The 21,386-nt window shown below is 41.0% G+C and overlaps 1 protein-coding gene across 2 annotated transcripts in view; it reads right to left on the minus strand.

Annotated features, from left to right (window-relative positions):
* Positions 1–21,386, minus strand: part of atrn (attractin) — a 184,645-nt gene that overhangs the window by 95,833 nt on the left and 67,426 nt on the right. For both annotated transcript variants that reach the window (XM_012872128.3, XM_021321290.2), the window contains exon 25: positions 12,862–12,923. In XM_012872128.3, coding sequence (XP_012727582.3) covers positions 12,862–12,923 — 62 coding nt within the window. The remainder of the gene's footprint in view (positions 1–12,861; positions 12,924–21,386) is intronic.

Raw genomic sequence — 21,386 nt, forward strand, 5'->3', positions numbered from 1 at the left:
GAGACCACTAACAAATGTGTTAGTGTTCAACGTAACAGACCTATTAAATACAGGCCTGGTAGAGAACGCATCCAATGGGGCACAAAAACCAAACGTCTGACGGTTAGCATCAATGATTCATTTCTTGTGACGCATACAGCTCCGCACCGAGGACACGGTGAGGAAAAGCAAACTCCTAAATGATTTATAGATCTTACTGAACATTCAGGGTGTTTACAAGCACAGCGGTTTTTCATTATTAAATGGTTCCAGACATTACTCCAAAAAAGGTACGTTCACACCTATACCCAAACAAGGCTGCATGTGGAAAAAGCAGTGGTCAGACAGAGATCAAAATTCTAACTGGATTTTACTACTCATATTTTTCACAACATCTCCCGACAATACTGTTTCTAAAAGCCTGCCTGCCACATCAAGTTTTAGTAGTAGTCCTTTGTGTGTTTTGGCCGCCTTATAATCTTAAACAGCTTTAAAGTTGGGGAGAAAGAAGAGACATGCTTTAGCAATAAACATAACAGAGCTCCATGTTTCGTCATTTAAATGTATGGATGCACTTGATATGTTGGTAAGAGAGCAAAAAGTCCAACAATTCAGATGAACATGAAGTCCAAATGATACATTTCCTGACCCTGCAGTATATAAAAGCATTCTGTGAAAGCAGTAGCTTTCAAGCTAAACGCAAATGCATAACGGCCAATCAGAAACTAAACCCAGTCTTTTTCTGACGAGCAAATGTAAAACATGTCAGCACCGGCACACTGCACTGGAAACACTCTTCAGTGTGGAAGCTTTTGCTGAGATAAAAAAAACATAAAAATGTAGCTAGTTTCAGTTTCACTGAGGTGTTTAAAAAAGGGCAAAGCAAAGAGATGCAAGAAACTGTCAAAAGAAACTATTCTCTGCAACACGTGTTTCATTCAGGCTGTGAGATGTTTAGAGAGGTCAACATTTTCACCAAATAACAGGAAGGCTAAACGCAAAGCTCATTTGGAGCTTTCAGCTTCTGTCTTTCATGGAGCCTGTTGGATTAGGAAATGTCAGTATTTTAGACATCTCAGACTCCAGATAAGGCTCTACCCACAGGGAAACTGCTGCTTAAGTAATGCTAAATGCACTAATCACTGATATATTATAGTAAGTATAAAATGGCAACAGAGTAATCACTTTGTCTGTTTTTAAAAGACAATACCATGTTTTAGTGATCTTTAACACGGTGTGATGCCAAATCCGCTTTCAAAGTAAATAATTAAAATCGCTGGACAAAACATAAAATATTTGGAATGCTTTTTCTTATAGTATAGTTCTTGAAAAAGAAATCAGAATCAGCAGAAAAATCAGCACAACAAAAAAAAAAAAAAAATAATAATGCTGATCATCTTACTGTATTTTCATTAGAAAATACTTTTAAAAATGACATGAAAAATGTAACAGTGACCAAAGACTCCTTATTCAGCTTGCCTGAACTAGAAGCATTTTTCCCCCAAGAAATTCAAATATCTATGAAGGGTAAATTTAAGTCTTCTTGATGGCAGAAGCATGACTCATTAATATCAATGATTCTCAGCAACCCACATGTCAACCCTTACTTGGTTATGGGCTGGGCAGCTGACTGGTTGCCTCTCTTAATGCCTCATCCCAAACCAAATGACATCTTCCTACAGCGGAGACACTAAATGCACTGCTCGTTTTACACAGTAACAGGCTGCCGGCTGAGTTGAATAGTCAGATTTAAATGTCTGCTGGATCTTAATAATTGATCTCAATGTGCAAATCATTTTTCAGTGTTGAGTGAGGCTGTGTGCTGCGGAGTCCCATGAGCTTGGAGTAGTTCTGTTAGTACAGGTGCACAATGCATGTTGTCATTGACCTGATAAGCGAAGAATAGCAGATGAACATTGAAGATTTTACTTTTTTTTTCTTTTTTAACCAAACAAATTTAATGAAAAGATCAGACTGACGGGTTTTAGCATTCGTTCTCATTGTTGGGTATCACTGTTACAACCCGAGTGCAGCGGTGTCAACTCAAGGGCCTTGCATGCACTTGAAGAGCTGTCATGCACCAAAAATAAATGAGGGGTAGAAGTGCCCACCGGAAAGCACAAGTTATTTTAATATTAGTCATCAAGTAGCACAGATGTGCCGCTCCACTCTCAGGGGACGGAAAATTTTCTGGGCCATCAGGCTGCCGCGCCGTACCGACTATTACAAGGTTAAATCCCAGTTCCAGTGAGTAAACACACTGGGCCAACATGTGGTGATTGTTCTGGAACAACAGTTCAGACTCTCTTAGCTTCTGTTACTTTGATACGTCAATCAGCTAGAAAAACATGTGCAAGTCTCAAGACAGAAGATCTGGGATACACAACTTAGAGAGGTGTTTTTTATTTTATTTTTTAACAAGATTATGTACCAGGGCACTGTTGCGATTTTGCTCTTAAACCTATTTTTTCTACATCGTCCATTAGGAAAACTACTACTCTTTTAATGAGCATAATCTTACAGCGCTCATATGTAATTTTGTTTGTTACATAGTTCTAATAACCAGTAGCCACGGCCTGTTGATAGATCCAGCTATTAGCTCCTTTAACCCTTCCAGGTCTATTAGGTTGTATACAACCTCAGAGTACGTTGTACATTTTCTCATGTATCTTTTGATCCATAAAGCTATCAGCTTACTTTTTTGCATCTGAAACGTGAGATCTTAGCCTGTTGTAACCATTGACAGTTGTTTGCCCTCCCTAACCCGCATAGTGAGCAGGTGAAAATCAATGTCCAATGCTAGCATGCGTCTTAGTGCAAGGTTCTCCAATCACAGTGCAGAATGCACAGGCCAAAGAGTATTACATGACAAGATATTAGCTTGCTTCGACTGGACATGCCAACATGAATGTGTAAGATGCTATAAATCAAATCAGCAAAACAACTGCCCTTTATGAAGGTTTATTGTGTGTAATTGCACAGATTGTCATACATTTACTGGACAGATTTATTTGACTTCACGAAAGTATTTGCTGAACAGGAAATGATATCACAGCTCCTGAGGTCAACTAACACAGAAGCATCCGTGAGCAGAAGAAGACGCACCTGTCAGAGAGATGAGGAGCCGGATTACCTTGTGCAGCTGGACCCAGTTGAAAAGTAACCTAATGGTTATATACAATAAATAAAGTGAAATATATAAATTCAGCATAAATCTGGATAAAAAAAATGATGCATTATGCTCTTGTGTTTCGTTTTTTTATCAGAGAAAGTTTGGTTTCCCTCTTATAGAGTTTATCTAAGCATTGTGCAGATAAATATATTATGTGGATAGACCATATAAAACTCACATTTCTAGTAGTAGTCTAGATACTTTTTTTAGGATTTATTGGGAGCTTTCTTTTTTACACATTTGGTCTAAAAAAAAAAAGAAGAAAAAAAAAGTGCCTATAATGTTATTATAAGTCAATTAGTTTTACTTCAGTTAGTTTGGCTGGCCTGTGTAAAATATCGTATGACTTTTACAAGTGAAGTTGCTATATGTGAAGTACTTGCAAAAGATAACCTTGTAATAGTGATGTGCCAGAGGTAAGCCCAAAGCATTGGGGGAACATTTCCCAATGCCCTGTACTGCATAGGATGATCCCAGCAAGCGTGTATCCTATGGAAGGAGGAGTGTGTGCTCTGTTTGGCCAAGCACAACAAACAGTAGTCCACACCGTGGACAAGTATTTTTGTGAAGTCTCCCTGAGCCTGATAGCTGATAGGAACAAGTTTTATGACTACCATCAGCATTAGGTAGAGACTTGCATAAAAACTAGTGCCTTTTTCTTCTTTGGAGAACAAACATATCTGTAGATATGTGTTACAAATGAAAACAATTTGCACATTCTTCAAGTAGACCATTTAGATGATATTTCAGCTGTTCGTTGGTGTTTGATGTGTTTATCATTAAAACTTTGTAAGGATAAATTCCACTTAAATATTTTTTGTATTTTTGTATTTTTAGTTCTATAAATCTGAATCACATGCTGCAAACCTGTCCCTTTAATGAACGAGGCTGGCCTTTATATGAATCAAGTTAAAACAGACGTGATCATCCTCATATTAGGCAGTGTTCTAACAATCGCGTGGGGTGCAATACCAATACGCGTCACTTTCTGTTGTGACCCACTAACTGAACAATGAGATAACGACTCTTTCACCTTTTAACAAAAGTTCAACGTCCCCATTTCGATGACTAAATGGCTGGAAATGAGACAGAGCCGACTGGATCCGCTGCTCCAGCCCAAAGCACGCTCCCAGCACAGGCTGTAGTTTGTCGGGAGAACTAGTTTGGAGTACCTGACGACATCTGCGTTCATGTGTGCCAGTTACTGAAAAAATTTCAATCAGAGCATGCACATGACAGAGAAAGTCTGGAATTACAGCGATGTTTTCAAATCAAGTTGCTAAATGCCTCATCACTGATAACCTGGGTAGCCAATGTGACAGCAGCTGGTAGCAGCAGCCATTGATGACAGCAGCATGAAAGTCTGATGCTAACCAACCAATAGGGAGCAGTTATCTCCTTAAGACCCGTTCCCTCCTAATTTGCATAACGAGGCAGAAATTTGTACAGAAATAGAAAAAATACAGGCATAAATAAGGTAAAAATATAGAAAAAGACAAAAATACTAAAACATACACAGAATACATTTAAAAAGCAATTAATACATAAAGTTGACAATTATAATTAAAAATAAATCAGGTGATTAAGAAGAGGAATAAACAAATAAGCTAATTAAAAGATATGACATTTGTCACATTGTATGATTTAATTACTGCTTACATTTATTTATTTGCTGTATTTTTGTGCATTTATTTTATGCTATTTATTGAGCATGCATTTATTTCTGTATTTATCTCTATATTTTTGATTATGTCAGAGTTGGTCCTCCACACTAAACTAGTAGAAATGCTAAAACCTGCTGCACCTTTGAAATTTAACCCCCCGCCCTGTTTAAAAAGACGCCACCACTAAAACTGTCAGAATGGCAGAACTAGAATGTTTCTAAGCACAGACCACGAGGTTCAACTGTTGCTTCAGGTGACTCTTATCAAACCACCACTGTGGTGTTTAAACTGGTTGGCATCCGTTATGCTGTATGCAGGCATTGTAATTTGTACTGATCGCAGAAATGTATGGCTTCCCCATGCAGGGAGAATCTGTGTTTTCCTTTGTACACGACAGCAGAGACTGAGATGTTTGTGACTCCTGCGGCTCTGAACCCTGGTTTCAAATTGTGCTGTTGTGGTGGTTGAGGTTTTAAGAGTTAGGTGTCGTTTGTGGGCACTCTTTACAATGCCTCAGCACTCCTAAAATCTGATGCATGTTTATGAACAGTCCTGCAAACAGGAGTTCCACACATTGTTTTAAGAAGGCTTGGGAAAGTCAGCTGGTCCAATCAAAATGTCAACTGCAAACATTTCATGATTAAAAGTAATTGCTGTAATACCACCAGTTTAATACACAACGGCTGTTTGAAACAGCAGACGTTTCTTGTAAAAAAGTTAAATGCTATTGCTATTGATCTGTATTTAAAAAAGCCACGCTAATGGGATTTATCAATGCCGTCCCAAGAAAGGTTTTTTGGAAACTCCAGCTAGTGATGTTTAAAGACCTGGCAGTGTGTAAGAATAGAGTCGCAAACTAAATTTATACCGTATATTCAGCTGAAAACGGGGACTAAGCACAGCTCTGTGTGTCGCATCGACACAAGTCAGCTCAATATTAAAGAACAGACAGTGAGCTTCTGGTATCCTAGTGCAAAAAAAAAATCTTTATTAATGCCAAAACGTATTTTTATTGTTGTTTGTTTTGAATTAAGCTGATTAAAAGCTAGTCTTAATAGCCTTAAACAAGATTTTATTTGGATGTCAGTTTAAGTGAACTTTCCTACAGCTCCTGTTGAAAGTGGTTCTTTCTTCTAGCCATTCAGAGTTGACAGAACCGCTTTAAAAGTAACAAAGTTGGTCCATTTGAACTCAATTCTGTCATTATTTGGCCACAAATTACAACAAATGTCATCCTCAGTATTAAACAACACAGATGGGACCAATTTATGTAAAGGTATATAGAGTCCAGACTGATTCAAATCAAATAAATCCAAACATTTATTTCCCTTGAGATCAAGTTACATAAAAGCTAATTTGATATTTATAACAGTAAAAATCTAACTCAGCCGATCTTATGTTTTTTTTATGCTGGAAAAAGAAGGAAGAGTTGTCAAGCAATGACTAGAAGTGTTTTAGCACCCCTCTAACAGCCTCTTCAATTAGTCCATATTCAATTTGCACCTTAGACTAAACTACTGCTGTGTGTGTACAAATAAACTATTTACAAAACTACACTTTCCCTTTAGAGTAACAAAAAAAATGAAGGTTAAAAAAAAAAAACGTCTTACTGGTAAAATATTGCATTTTGCTCTTTTGGCTTCTTCCATTAAGCAGTTTGGACTTATGCTGCCAAGAAATGGTCACAATTACTTCAAAGCGTGCTTGTGTTATCAATTTCAGACTGAACTGGTGGGGGGGGGGAGAGAAAAAAGCTTAGGAAAACGTTTTCACTGCATCTCTAACCATTTTTAAAAGATGTTTGTGAATTCAGTTTTGAGCTTTGGGTTCCTGACTCTGACTCACTTTACAGAGTAGTTCTTCACCACTGCAGACCTGAGGTAAGAAGCTGCAGGACAGCTGGCTGTGAATATGTGAATGCATCTGTGCGTTGTTAACGCGGATGTTTAGTGCATCTGTTTTGCGGCTGGAGGATGCTTGTGGGGGTGGGGGTGGGGAGTTGTGCTGGTGCTGCAGATAACAGGATGGCACCATCTTCATCTGTCCCCGCGGGGGAGCGCGGCACACGGAGAACCGGAGCTCACGGTGAGAAAGTGAGATTAGGAAACGGAGAACGTCGCAGCAAATGCGAGCAAACAATTTTCACGTTAATTAGCATCCCACAACACCCCCGCAACACAAACAACGCAGCGCCCAAAGAAGCGGAGGCAAATGGGGACGGGGGCTTGCTAACTTTAGGTCTTTACTCATCGGTGCTGAATCAGTGGCAGCCAGCACACGTCAAAAAAAAAAAAAAAAAAGACGGTGCTGCAGGATTAAGAGCAAGTCAGAGGGAGTGGCAGGTTGGGAGTACAGAAAACGGGGCCAGCGGAAGAAAAGTGGGGAGAGGAAGAAATGGAAAGAGAATGGAAAAAGGAGAGAGATGAAAGGAGATAGGTGAGATCACACAAAAGTGAGGAGGAGCAAGAGAGCAAAACAGGAAGAAAATAAGAGGGGGGGAAGCTGTAAAAGAGGAGAAGTAAAGATGGAACAATCTACAGAAAGACAAAACAGTTGCTACTTTATGGGCTGTCGTCAAGTCTGCTTTGAACACACAGCAGGCGCAACTTCCCTAAAACAATTGCTGACAAAACGCTTCAACGCTGGCAGGTGTGCAAATATACCAGCATCACGAGCAACTAACAGGAGGGGGATATCTGATGTAGGTCACCTTAAACACTGTGGCATGGATAAGTTACAAATCTGAATGCACACAAGTTTTTCTTTAGGAGAAAACATCGTATAAGACTAAGTACTTTCTAAAAGGATCCGTATCGCTTGAGCCTTTACGTGTTTTGTCATGTCATACCACAAACTGCAATGTGTTTTACTGAGCTTTTATGTGATGTGCTTCACGTTGTGTTGGTCTACCCGTGAAATTGTAAAAATAACAAAATGCTGGACAAAAACTGAAAAGTGTGGCATGCATTTCTTTTCTAAGAACCTTGCTCAGGGACCCATAGTGGCAAACTGCGGGGATCAAACCGGGATCTTGTAACCTTCTTAGAGCGCAAACGCACTGTTCTATTCACTAGGCCCTCATTCCCCTTTTTACATATTTGTTAAAACTCACTATGTCCTGACAATAAGATACGAGACTGATAATATGTGCACAAAAATAAAAATCAAGCTCCTCTGGCTCCTCCCAGTGGTCCTAATTCCATTTGCAGAACCAAAGCGCTCCCGGTGGTAAAACCAACCAATCAGCCCCAGGAAGCATGTCTTAATAGTGTCAATCAGGCTGATGTACGCGCTTCTCACACCCCTCCCCCTTACAGCGCGTATCATTTATTCAAGCTCAATATTGCCGGTGGGCTGCAGCTGTCCTAATGATGGAGAAAGCACGTAATGTTACAGGAAAACTGCCAATTTGTTGAGTGACAACTGCTCAGAAGACAAATCACAAAAAGCAAACTTGCGCCAAGTGCTAAATAAAACAAGAGTAAACATCAGAGCAGCTTTTCAGAGGTGGAGGGAGCTACCCGTCCATAAAGGGTTCAAAACCGATGTAGAGTTAGCCACATTTCTGCTCGACAGGAATCCTTGTCTGAATTCTTTAATTTTTTGTTTACTAGCCTGCGTGTTCATGGCAGGCTCCGCTGTGGGGAAGGAGCTGTAGAGGTAGGGCTATAGTACAGCAGAGAGCAAGGGGCAGTGACCTGAAAAGTGTGTTTGTTCAAATATTTAAGTTAAATCCAGTTTTCTTAGCACTCCCTACTGCAGATGTTTCATTTTCAAGAAAACCAGCATTAAATATACATAGAAAACATGTAAAAACATTTAACCAATTAAAGCAAGGGCGGGCGATTTTCCCCAAGTCCCTTTTTGATTAACTGTGCATGCTAAGACCAGCTTACCTCACTCTTCCAGGGGATTGTGTCTTAAAAATCTCCAAAATCCACTCTGGTCTTATTACTTTCTACTAAGGCCTTCCCTTTTTTATCATGAACATGTATGTGGTTTGTTTCATGCGACTCTCAGCCATGTTCAAAGTCTACGTTGAGAGCAGTGGAGCTACAATGAACGGCTAACCGCTAAACTAACCGCTAAGCTAACCAGATACATAAACACTAGAAGTGTCCATGCTGATGGTTTTAAACTAGCTTTATTTGTCTTTTTTGTTCTTTTGTGTGTACATAGTTTCTTAGTTTCTTTAATCTTAATTTTGCTTAGTAGTTAAACATTATATGATGGTGTTCCCTGGATGTACATTTGTTTGTGTTAATAAATTCTTGTACTTGAATAGAACTTGTGACTCATTTATTCCATGTGTGTGCAGAGTTTATTAGAAGAATGCTAGGGCTCGAATCACTCAACTATTGTCCTAATATCAAAGCCAATTGGCCTGATATTCACCGGACAATACTTAACAGACCAAGACGTATTTGATAAACATTTAAAAAAATTAAAAACATGTGTAATTGTACAACCATAGCTCTCAACTCTCACGCATTGACCGTGTGACACACGCATTTCATCAATTGCACACGCTCACACGCATTACTTTGAAAATCTCAATCTTACAATGAAAATCTCACTCTTGAAACGCACGCGTACGGACGCTTCACGTCATGGCGGAACCAATTTGCGGTACAATGGTTTCCGCACGTCCAGTAGTAGCGGTAACACAGCTGCAAGGACCGGCGCCGCGCAAACAAGGTTCCCTCATCCAAAGAGAAACACTTCTACGGTCCGTGTTGTGTGCGAAGTAAATGGTAAGTCGAGAAGATGTTATTAAAGTCCGTGTAAAATAGTGACCGTCTTCAATCGAACAACAGCACCCCCCCCCCCCCCCCCCCCCGTCAACAATGTCACTCTCAACAATCGTCAAAAGTTGAGAGGTATGTGTACAACACTATGTATTAAAATACCTAATTAAATTGGGGTAATTTGCACAGACATAGCAAGGATTTTCTGAATTGGATTAGATCTGGACTTTGACTGAGCTCTTCTAAACATGCATATGGTTTGGCTTATGTCTTCCATTGTAACTCTTGTCCTGCTGGAAAGTGAACCTCTGCTCCACTCTTACATCTGGTGCATCCTTTAATAATTGGCCGTTCTGAAATTAGCTCTATTCATAAAAACTCCATAAACTCTGACCAGCTTCCACTGCCTCAGCTGGAAAACAAAACACAGCATGAAGCTGTTTGGCATGTTCAAGGTGATATGCAGTTTTATGTTTGACCATGAACAGAATTATTTGCATGCAGGACAAAAAAATATTTTTATCTCATCTGCTCAAAACATCTCATTCTACCCGTATGCTTACTATTTCAAGTTAGCGGAGTAAAGGGGTTAAATATGTAACGACCTACAAATCAGGTGTCAATTTCTCCTCACAATCATGCACCACTTTCTGTCTGTAGATGTATAATGACAGAATGCAAATATAGGCAAGATGGAGGAATACTACTGCAAAGCACTGTATAGTGCTTCTGCTTTTGTGCAATAAACCTCAGCAAAGAGAAACAAATATTCACCTGATAATGAAACACGCCTTCTGAGGAAAACGGTCGGTAGCCCTCTTCTGGGCTGCTGGCACACAAACACACTCCTGGGATTCTCCAGTGTGCGTGAGAGAGATCACACACATGCAGTCTAGCTCAATGCGGACACTCGTGTGTACTTATGGTCGAGTTCATTTTTAAAAAAATCAATAACGCATTACAGCAATTCCTGCAGATGTAGAATTCAGACCGCCCAACAACACATGCCTGTTTTCAGACCTCCCACAAAAGATGCACGTCCGTTATTACAAAGCACTCCGGACTTAAAATATGTTTACATTGAGCAAACAACATAAAAACGTGTAACAAATCTGCTCCAGCAACCATTTTGGCGTTGCTAAAAAGCAGCAGTGTGCAGTTCTGAAGCCGTCAGCTGCAGTGGTGAAGCAAGACTCCTGACTCGCTCTCAGTTCCACAGAGGTGCACAACCTTACTGCTTTCATTTCAATCTTTCCACGCTCAGCAGCAGCAGCGTTTCCTGCTGCAGACGGCAGTTGTTTTCACTGAAAAAGCTCTTAAACCTCTCTGCATTCTACCTGCTGGGGAAGCTTGTGTCTGGCATCGGAGAATGGCAGGTTGTTCAGCATCTAAATGTGGCTAACAGCAGTGAGCTGCAAACGTATTCATATTCATAATTTGTCACGACACCACCTCAAACGTCAACGTACTCTGTTGTTTTTTACCTTTTTTTTTTCTAATGTGACGGACAAACACAAACAATAATGTAGCACATACTTATGGATTGGAAGGGGAAAAAAACGGTTTTCAAATTTCTTTAAAGGAGCAATAAGTGAAATTCCACCACTAGGAGCGCTGTTGAGCACTGCCTGTAGACCAAAACAAGAGAGTGGAGAACAAGGCAGATGGTGTGTGACGTAATACCATATTCCATCTAAAAAATGCCTTTAGTTCCTCACATCCCTATTTTTAAGTTCGTTCTATCCAATAATGGAATTTCACTTAATGCTCCTTTAAAGAAAAAAACCTGAGGCATGTGACTTTCATTTGCTTTCAGCCCTCAGATCCCTGGACTTCGACTGAGCCAATGTAACACTTTGACTTAAACGTGTCAATGTTGCTCTGGTTGTGAGTTTAGGGTCACTTTCCAGCTGGAAGGTGACTCTGTCAAAATGGAAGCTGGTCAGAGTTGATGGGGAGATGATTTGGACAGTGTGGACTAGACTCCTGCTTCCCCAGACACATGTCGATGTGCCCCTGGGCAAGGCACCCAACCCCAAGTTGCCGAATGATTTAGGTATTGTTGCATGAATGTGTGTTTTTTTAGGGAGCTATCAAAGTATGGAGCATTACAAAACCCTTTCAGATTTGTAAGATGAAGTTTAGTTTTTCTGGGTTTAGAAATGTTGCGATGCATGCTCAGTATGAGGGATTGCTGCAAAGCCATGGACAATGCAGACGACTCTCCCTGTGGCTCTACGCTTCCCCAGGAGTGAATGCTGCTTGTCGGGACTTTGATGCAATCAACTGGTTCCCTTATATAGGACATTTTTGACCAATCTGTATAATCTGACTTTATAAAGTGCTTCGAGATGATATGTTTCAGGAATTGGCGCTATATAAAAAAAAAAATTTAATCGATGTATCCCGTCCTCCATTGTACACTTAAATCGCTATCACATAAAACCCTAATGAAATACACTGCAGTTGGTAGTGGTTGAATCTAACGAAAGGGGAAAATGTCTAAGTGCATGAATACTTCTGCAAAGCACTGTAATGCAGCAATAATAATAATAATAATAATAATAATAATAATAATAATAATAATAATAATAATAATAATAATAATAATAATAACTCTGAGCTTGGCTGAGAATATATTAGCCAATGCTGTAGGGTCATAATACAGAGCAATAATAGCACATCAATCTAAAAGTATGTGTGGCCATGATGTAAAAGACAGTGTCCTATCTTGAGTTCGTTTGCTGGGTCCAGGCAGCCAACCAGCAGCTAAAAACCAGAGATCTGCTGCAGTAATTTCTCTCAGCAATCTCAAAGCACAGGCAAAGCATTTTTAGTGATTCATCAACAGGGATCACACGACACCATATACACACAAACACTAATTCAGCCTTTTTAAAACACTTAACCACACTATGTATCTCAGAAAAGTTCATATTTAGTATGCCAAAAAAACAACAACATATTAACATGTCTTAGAAAAGATCAGTCACATTAAATAATCAGGTTTGGTACCAAACAGAGTAGAGAGGATTTATGAGCTCAACAAGAGGTTGTAGAAGCAAAGGAAGAAGGATGTCGGCTCTCCGGGGTGGATAAAGATTTTCCGATTTTGTTTCTCGAACAGATCTTATCTGAAAGTGGCCAACTAAAATAGCGCTGACATTTTCCGCCTAGCTTTGTAAAACTGGATAGAGTGCAGAGAAAGTGACCTGTCACCTACAGTCAGTGTGGGGAATTTGTGCTTTCAGGAACTCATGAGTCTCCAAACTTCATGTGGTGCATGTTGTGGGCTCACCTGAAGAATGTGACAAAGAACTGCACCAGGTCCATAAAGTTGCTGTGCTGGGAAAAAGCAATCTGCGAAAAAAAGGAGAAAGAAAAAAATTGTTAGAAGAAACAAAAAAGGGGGGACAGGGGTGGGGGGGGGGGGTTACTACAACAAGAGGTCAGCATTGTGCACTCAAACACCCTGCAAGATTGTGGGCAATCTTTCCTTCTCAGGATTTCAAAGCAAAACCTAAGGTTTTGCTTTTTTGTCACAAATGAAAAAATATATTTTAACAGACTGTGGAAGCAGGCTTGCCTCAGTTAAGGTTTGTCTTTATGACTCAACAAGGAGGAAAGAGTTGGGGGGGGGGGTGTGACAGAGTTCCAAGACAAATATCCTTGCAGTCTAATTAAAAGAAAAAGAAAAGAAACAGGCACAACCCACATTTACCCAAATAAAACATACTACTATCATGGTAATATGATGGGGGGAAAAAAGAACACCTGGATAGTATGCTCTAAGTGATAAAACAATAGATTCTGTGTATGAGAAAATCCTGAGGGAGTCCAGCTATCAGAAACCAGCAAGTCCATCTCTTAAACGCTCCAACACATACAGCTAAAGTAAGGATTTTAGAGAGGCCTAGTCAAAGTCCAGACTTATTTCAGAGTGCACCCAAAGCCCCTCTCCCTGAGGGGTTACTGGCAACACTTCATGGCCACTAAGTGTCATTATACTTACTTAAAGCCAGTTAGGTTTGTATGGCTTCTTAATATAATATAATAATTTTAGTAAATTCAAAGTTTTTCAATTATTTAACTTACTGTTTCATAATCTGAAACATTTCAGGGCCACACAAAAGCAAAAAGGAAAGAATCTGGAGAAAAAAAAATGTTTTCCACAGCTCTGAATGACAAAATACAAATGCAGGCAGATCACGTTCTCATAATCCAGATGTGAACATGGCTTGCTGTGACTAAATTGAAGTTTATGGTTCCATGTTGTAGCAATGTGTCAATAACATGTGGCAGTGCTACTGGGAGCCAGTTTTATTTCCTTTCTCAAACTTCACCATAGTTACTGGAGACTCCATATCAGTCTATCTGATGCTCCGACCCAAACATGCCAACAAGACAACAAGCTACCAGCGCAGCCCTTCAGCAGCCCACAACCTGTCTGGGAAATAAATACATAAATGAATGAATGAATGAATAAACTTCATTCCTGCATACGTGGGTAGAAATATTCTCCATGTAATCATCACAAGTGCCCTGCTCCAGCGACATCCTGTCTTAATCAAGGTTGCCAGGGGCAACGCATGCGGTGTCGTTTCGCCTCCCCACCCCACTCTTCCTCCTACAACCTCCCACCTTCACCTCAAAGTGCCTCACAACGAAGCTGCAGCGATGCAACACTGCCCCTGTCTGGGATCCCGGGGGTACTGCTGCTGCCGCATCAGAGCTCAGTTCTACTCGCACTAACGTCTGTGATCCCAAACTAAACCTTGGACAGCGCTCACGTCACCACTGCTGCCTATTATTCACCAGAAAAGGCGAGATTAACATACAAACCCAGTGGGGAAAAAGGGAGAACAGTAAGGAGAAAAAGTTCAAGAGTTTTTATTTTTTTTTAGTTCAGACTTTGAAGGATGAGATCTATACTACCCTTAATAGGTAAGAGTGAACCAGTAAAAGGAGACTTTAAACAAGATCAAGATTGTATGTTGATGGGTGCAAGTGTTTTCTATAGGGGCCAGGGTGTTATTTACTTGTGGAATCAGCCCCATATGTATCACCAACGTGCTGTTGTTGGTTGGCTGATGAGCTTCAAATCCTCAGAGTGACAATTTTTCCTCAAGACTGTTAATCACTAAAAATAACTTAAGAGGTGTTGCTGGGCTAATGGAGAACTTTCAAAAAGATGTTAACATCAGGCAGCGGGCTGGGGAAATGTCACCTAACTTGTTAGGCATCAAAAGAAAAGCGACAAAAAAAGGCCCCAATCATCTTTAGTTAATAATTCATTTAAAAAGGCTTGTTTGCATTGGCAAACAGAAGAAGAACAGACTGGCACCTGGTGACCAGAAAGAACTAAAACCTTTAGATTTACTGAGCAAAGGGTTTGGTTTACTGAAAGCAGGAAGTCAATTTTTCATTACAGGAGGGAAATTTACACAGAAAGAACCATTTTGAACCCGATCAGCAATAGTAGCTTCAGTAGCTTTCTTCAATTTGGATTACAAAATCTAAGCGAAAAATAAAAATGGCGGATTTGCCAGCTTGGTTAATGACCTCGTTTAGCAGCTCCGCAACTTATTCCGTGATGTTATTGTTAAAAATAATACATATTGGAGAACAGAAGAAAGGCTTGAAAAATATGACTCGCTGACTTTGCAACAATTGCTCTTCCACAAAAAACAGCAGGTGGCTAAAGTGGCCAGTGGGGTTTTTAACTTTGAACCACTCCCTCACCCTGAGAATGCATGGAGCAACAGTGGAAAGGAAAAGCCCTCTACAACAGGAAGACCCCTTCATCAGACCTTCAGTTAAACTTGACTTAATGTCAGCGGCCATCTCAACAAAATCATGCTTTATAGGGTGCAAAGTGCTTTACAGAGGTTCAAAACAGAGGGTTCAACCACAAGAGAGACACACTGTAGTATGATTAAAATGATCAACTCAAGAAAACAGATGAAACAACTAATTATTGCTAATAAAACAACAGAACTGTAACTGGGAGAAACTAATCAATTAGAGATTGAGGAACTGTGGGAATGCTTTAATAGATTAGATTGCCAAGAAAACACGGAGATTCATGTATATTATATAAGGAGAAAGATCAAATGTATATATTACAAGGGGAGGGTAAAATCTGCTGTAACCATTGCCGTCCACCTTAACTCAAAGGTTGGCCAGAGAGGGCATTAGTAAGAGAGGCAGCTATACCTATAGTAACTGAGGGAGCTGCAGGGAACAACATCTCAGGTAAGCGAATTTGTTAACAGGAGACTGAGGTTTACCAGCAGGACAAGGCTTGTAACTCTACACCCAGAGCTACAATGGAATGGTTTAGATCAAAGCATGTCTTGTTAGAAGCCTGAATCAATTGGAGAATCTGTGTCCAGACTTCAACATTGTTTACAGACCCTCTCCATCCAACCTGACTGAGTTTAAGCCATTTTGCGAGGAAGAATGGACAGAAATGTTCTTAACCAGATGTGAAAGGCTGGAAGAGACATTTTTACAGTTTTAATTACCTAATAATTAAAGTTTGTTTTGTTGGGAAGTGACCAAATGGGAAAAGGTTCAAGCAGCATGAATAGTGAAAATGAGAGTTATAGTAAGACTAAATGAATAAATCAGAGTCCACAGAAAAAGCTTTAAATTATTAAAGGAGACCTTGATGGCTGGGGCCCCAGAACTGCTTATTCTTTGTGACAGCGGCCTAAAAAAAGAGCCACAGACTTCTCCAGGTGATTAGATTTAAAGAATTCTCACCTATGACAACTATGCACCTCTTCAAGGAAAATGCATTCAAACGCCACGAACAGCAGCCCTGGGTCATGTCATCACTGCCTAACTCGATTTCACAAAGCGCTAGCCGGCTGCCATGCCGAGAACGGTTACTGCTGCGGCTAATCTGGAGTGTCAGAGGAGTTCAACAGGCGAGCGTGACGCCCGGGTGATGCTCCTGCTGCGTGCCCGGTAGAGAGCGATTACACAGGGGCTCACGCCAGCACATGTTAGACTGCTGCAGGGTATCAAGAAGGTAAATATTCAATATTCTTCTAATAGCATCCCGGCAGCCCATCGTCTATGTCGGAGCTTTGACTGACAGCGACAGTATCGATGGGGAGCGACTCAATAGGTTCTGCATCAAAAGGATCTACGGGAGCTCAGTTTTAAACGTGACACGACTGTATTGTGTTTTTCAGAACTACGGCGAATTAGCAGCCTCCGTTTCTGTCATTTCCTGGCGACTTTTAACAATGAGCAATTACACAATTACAATGGTGACTTATGAAAAAAAAAGAAAAGCTCAATTAGGCCAGTCCATTGTTTCTACACATTTTTCAGGCTCCTCTCGAGAGACAGAGTTCAGTCCTTTATGGTTATTAAACAATAATAGAAACCAAGCTTCCCAATGAACATGTGGCAGATATTTCTACTGTAGGCAGGACCCCAGGAAGGAAAGGAAGGGGGTAAAGAAAGATGGAGTCAAGTTCCACAGGTAGAAAATATGAAAAAAAGAAAAACACGGCCACAAGGAGGGAAGGAAATGATGAATGTCAAAAGGAAATGGCTTTGTTTTTTAAGCACAATCTTCTTCCCTCTCTGGATAGTTAGACATGTCCAACTCCATGTTTCCATTCAAGATTAATATTCTGAAATAACTGTAGCCTTATTAGTAAATCAGATCCTGTAATATCCATCTGTCGTTCATCCTCACTGGTCCAGACCCCACTGTCCTAAAATTCATGAAATGGATGAGATCATATAAAATCATTAGAAGAGCGGCCTTGCAGCAAGGAGCTCATGGGTTCCAATCCCCCCCCCCCCCCCCACTCCACAAGCACATTAACCCAGCTGCTATATCTAAAGCGTCCTTCACGTTGGTGGAGAGAGAGCAACAGAGCAACTTTCAGCAGATAACAGGAAGGCTAAACAGAGCACAGCCAAGTTGCCAGGTTTTTATTTCTTTAAATGTTTAACACGTTTGTCACGGATCATGCTAGATTTGAAAACGCGGGCAGCCTTCAGGAAATCCCAAAGTTGGCTTAAAGGTTCACCTTTTCTAGAAAAGCACAGCAAGACTCCTGTCTAAGTGATGCAAGCGACGCCAACTGTGCTAATAATAAACATAAGATGCTCCAAGCAGATCCACAATGACTATTATCGTGGGTTTAAATTTTGTGGGAAAACACCTCCGTTTACCAAAATCTGGAAAACGGATTAAGGCAGAACAACTCCATCTCTAATTTCCGCTCTTGGGCGTTTTTAATCTACGTCTTGTTTGGCAATATATTTAGGACAAAGTATTTCTTTTTCTTCAAATTAGGGTTGAGCTTGCTCTCCCCTCTCCTGCGCTCCCTGGTAATAAAAAGCTCACCTCCTGCTACCTCTCCTGTCTGTCAGATAGCTATGAACCAGCAGGCAGCCAGGAGCAGCCCCGATAAACGCTCCACGGCTCCACGCAGATCCGGGAGCAGCCCAGCCAGCTGATAGCTGCAGCTCCTGCTCCTCCACAGCGGGGTATCAAATTAGAGGCTGTTCTAATCTCTACCATATCATGACATGTTCACTAAGGCACACAACACAAGATCACAGCTCTTTAATGTAATTAGTCTGGGATTTGTGTTTAATTACAAACATCATTAAATTCAGATCTATTCTTCGTCGGGAAAGAAAAGAAGCAGGGGGGGGGGGGGGGGGGGGGGGTTGAACAGGAACTCTTGGCCCACTATTTTCGCTGCAATTGATTTTGCTTTCATGGTCTGATTTGCTCAACACAGATGTCATGGAAAAAAAATTCTCTCATGTTTCTTTTTTGGGGGAAAAAAACGCCACATTTGTCAACTTGGAAGAAAACGGCTGCATGATAAACGGCGAATTATGAAACTGGTTGACGTGTTTGGTCACCAATCTTCAAAATAAAAAACGCAAGCTGCGAACGGCGCTCTTACAACTTCCTAGCATGTGAAAGCAAACAGAGTAGGTGTGTGAGGAGAGTAAGCAGAGGGAGTTCTGCTCAGTGGCCCACTAAAGCCTGGAGAGTGGGCTCAGCTTCCACACACGGCCACCTCTGAATGCGGCATGTGTTTCAACTTAACATTCCACTTTGCCCTCGCTCTCTCAGCTCGCTGCTTATGAGCACTTTTCCAAGACTCCGATTTGTGCGTGCCAACACCGGAGGACGCACCACCTACGATTACACACACACACACACACACACACACTAAATCCAGCGGAATACACTGCAGCCGATCGCTGAAGGCGAGAGGAGCAGAAAAAAGGGCGGGGGGGGGGGAAGAGAAGAAAATGAAGAGCTGTTAGAAAATGGTGAAAAGTGGTGTGAGACGAGCAGCAGCGGTAGGAGGAGAGAGGTGGAGAGTTTTACCTCGCCGGTGAAGATTAAAACTCCTCGAGCGCAAGGCAGGGGAATGACACGGCAGCTGACCTGCGCTCTTTAGTTTCAAGAACGGGGGGGTGATCTTCTACATGATCCCACCCAGCAAGACAGAGGATGAGGTGGATCAGAGCAGGATAAGAGGAGGAAACGCTCTCTTAACTTGACTCGGCTCGCCGTCGTGCTGCAGGGCTGCGATGGAGACCTCCTGAAGCTGGGCTGGCAGTGGCTGGAGTTTTCACGCCGACACAACCAGAATCCTTCACAAGGCTGAGCATGGAAGATGGAGGCAGGATTGTTTTTTTTTTTTTCCCCCGTAAAGGAGGAGAGGGCACGGGGGGGGAAGGAGCATGCACGGTCAGTCAAATCCCTCATGGAACTGTTCTGAGAGGCACGCTGTTGGGACGGACAGCAAGGAGCGCCTTGTTCTCCCACAACACCCCATCAGGCTGCTAGCCGTCATTCACTGGGTCAACATACAGAGCAACGCTGTTCTGATTCAAGTTTAGGACACCTTAGTATGAACATCACAGCTACACAAAAAGATTTTTTAATCTGGTGTTATGCTCCAATAAACTCCAACTGTGGTTTAATCTGAGCTATTTATATGTAGCACGATATAAACTCAAATATAGAATAGATTAGATCCCGTTATGAAAACCAGAAAACTTCTGGAATGGCATTACAGATACTCTGACCTCAACACTACAACGACATTTGTGGGCTAAGCTTTGAAAAGAGATCCTCTACCAGGCAAACTCTCAGTTTTAATTCTGTGTGGTCACATGTCCAGGTTTCATACTCTGTTGAAATGTGGCTATTTTCCAGCTTGTCCAGAGCTCTGAACAAGAAAGGAACTATTCAGCGCAGGTGGAAGGAAAGAAGATCAGGGATGAATGTTTTACATAATGGGACAAGGGAAAAGAAAAATCTAGAGCTAGACCAACTATTAGTATACACTCTCCAAGTACAATGAATAAAGCAGCAAACATTTAAAAAAAAAAGTATGAATAAATGCAGTTAAAATGTGAGATTATACCAAAGTTCAAAACATAATATTATGCTGCTACAATGGCAGACCATTTTAAGGGAGTTTACTTAAATACACACTCTGCATCGATCAATAGAGAACGGTTTTGAGTAAAACGAGTCTATCCATATGTCGCTGACCTTTATCTGAAAGGTACATTAAACGGCATGTGGTTGGTTGACGTGTTAATCAGAAAAGGTGTGTTGTTTTTATTTAATGCATTTAATGCAATTAAAATGTTCAATTCTTTGGGATTTGACCAGCTGTTTATCACAAAAGGAAATCGGTTTGTTAATGCATCTGTACCGTTTCTGTGCCGCTTTCCTGAGTCATACGTGTAAAAGTATGAACAGTAAGCATGTGGAGTTTATTCACAAAAATAGAGCCATGCAGCGAACTTTAAAACGAACCAAGGAGCCTATGATCCTGCTGCAAATACTGGATCTAATGCGCATCACAACAGCTACAGCACTGATGAAGAGCGGTTTTCTTTCCATCATCCACATTGGATGGGGTCTTAAAGTTCGCCACTGATTGTAGCTAAGCCATAAACACACACTGCTGGCTTCCAGCACAGCAGACAAAGTGCCGTATTCACTTCAGCTGCCAGGATGCAAAACCAACAACGCTGAAAATGTCCTGCACACAGCAAAGGGGAAACTTTTTACCCCCTTCCAGTTTACCCACATCCCCACACCCTGCACTGAAGGAGCGGATCTGCTGGAATTTATGTTGGACGGCTTTCCAAGTTGGCCTCAAATGGTACAACACACACCAGTTCCATCTGAATATGACTTATTCATATATGGGTAAAGCTGACTCACAGCCAGTCTCCCACTCTTCGTATTTGGCTTCCAGTCTTAAAGGCAACATACACTACCAGCTAAAATTTTGGACATTCTCATTGAATTGTTTGTCTTTATTTTCATTACTACCTCTGGAAACTCATTCAAGCCTGTTGGAAAACCATTTCAGGTGACTAACCCAATGAAGCTCACACAGAGAAGGCCAAGAGTGACCAAAGCAGTAATCAAAACAAAGGAGGGTTTTTAGAAAAAGCAAAAACATACATGTTTTGAGTTATTTCACAATGTTGTGTATAATATGCAATTCTATTAACATTTGAGTCCTAGTTATGATGTCTTCACTATGTCTGCAGTGTAGAAAAAAGATAAGCCATTGAATGAGAAAGATGAGTATAGACTTCTGACTGGTGGTATAAGTTCAACTTATCTTTAAAGCAACAAGCCTCAGTTACAATTGAGCTCAACAGCTTGGCTTTGCAAACATGTGAATGGATGCTGAGCTAGTCCAAGTAGCACGGGTGAATCTGTCAGTATCATTAATCTATCTGACTCAGTAAAAAACAAAAAACAAAACAAAAAGGGGGTAGTGG

This window comes from Fundulus heteroclitus, chromosome 19 (genome assembly GCF_011125445.2).
Source record: "Fundulus heteroclitus isolate FHET01 chromosome 19, MU-UCD_Fhet_4.1, whole genome shotgun sequence".
Lineage (NCBI taxonomy): Eukaryota > Metazoa > Chordata > Actinopteri > Cyprinodontiformes > Fundulidae > Fundulus > Fundulus heteroclitus.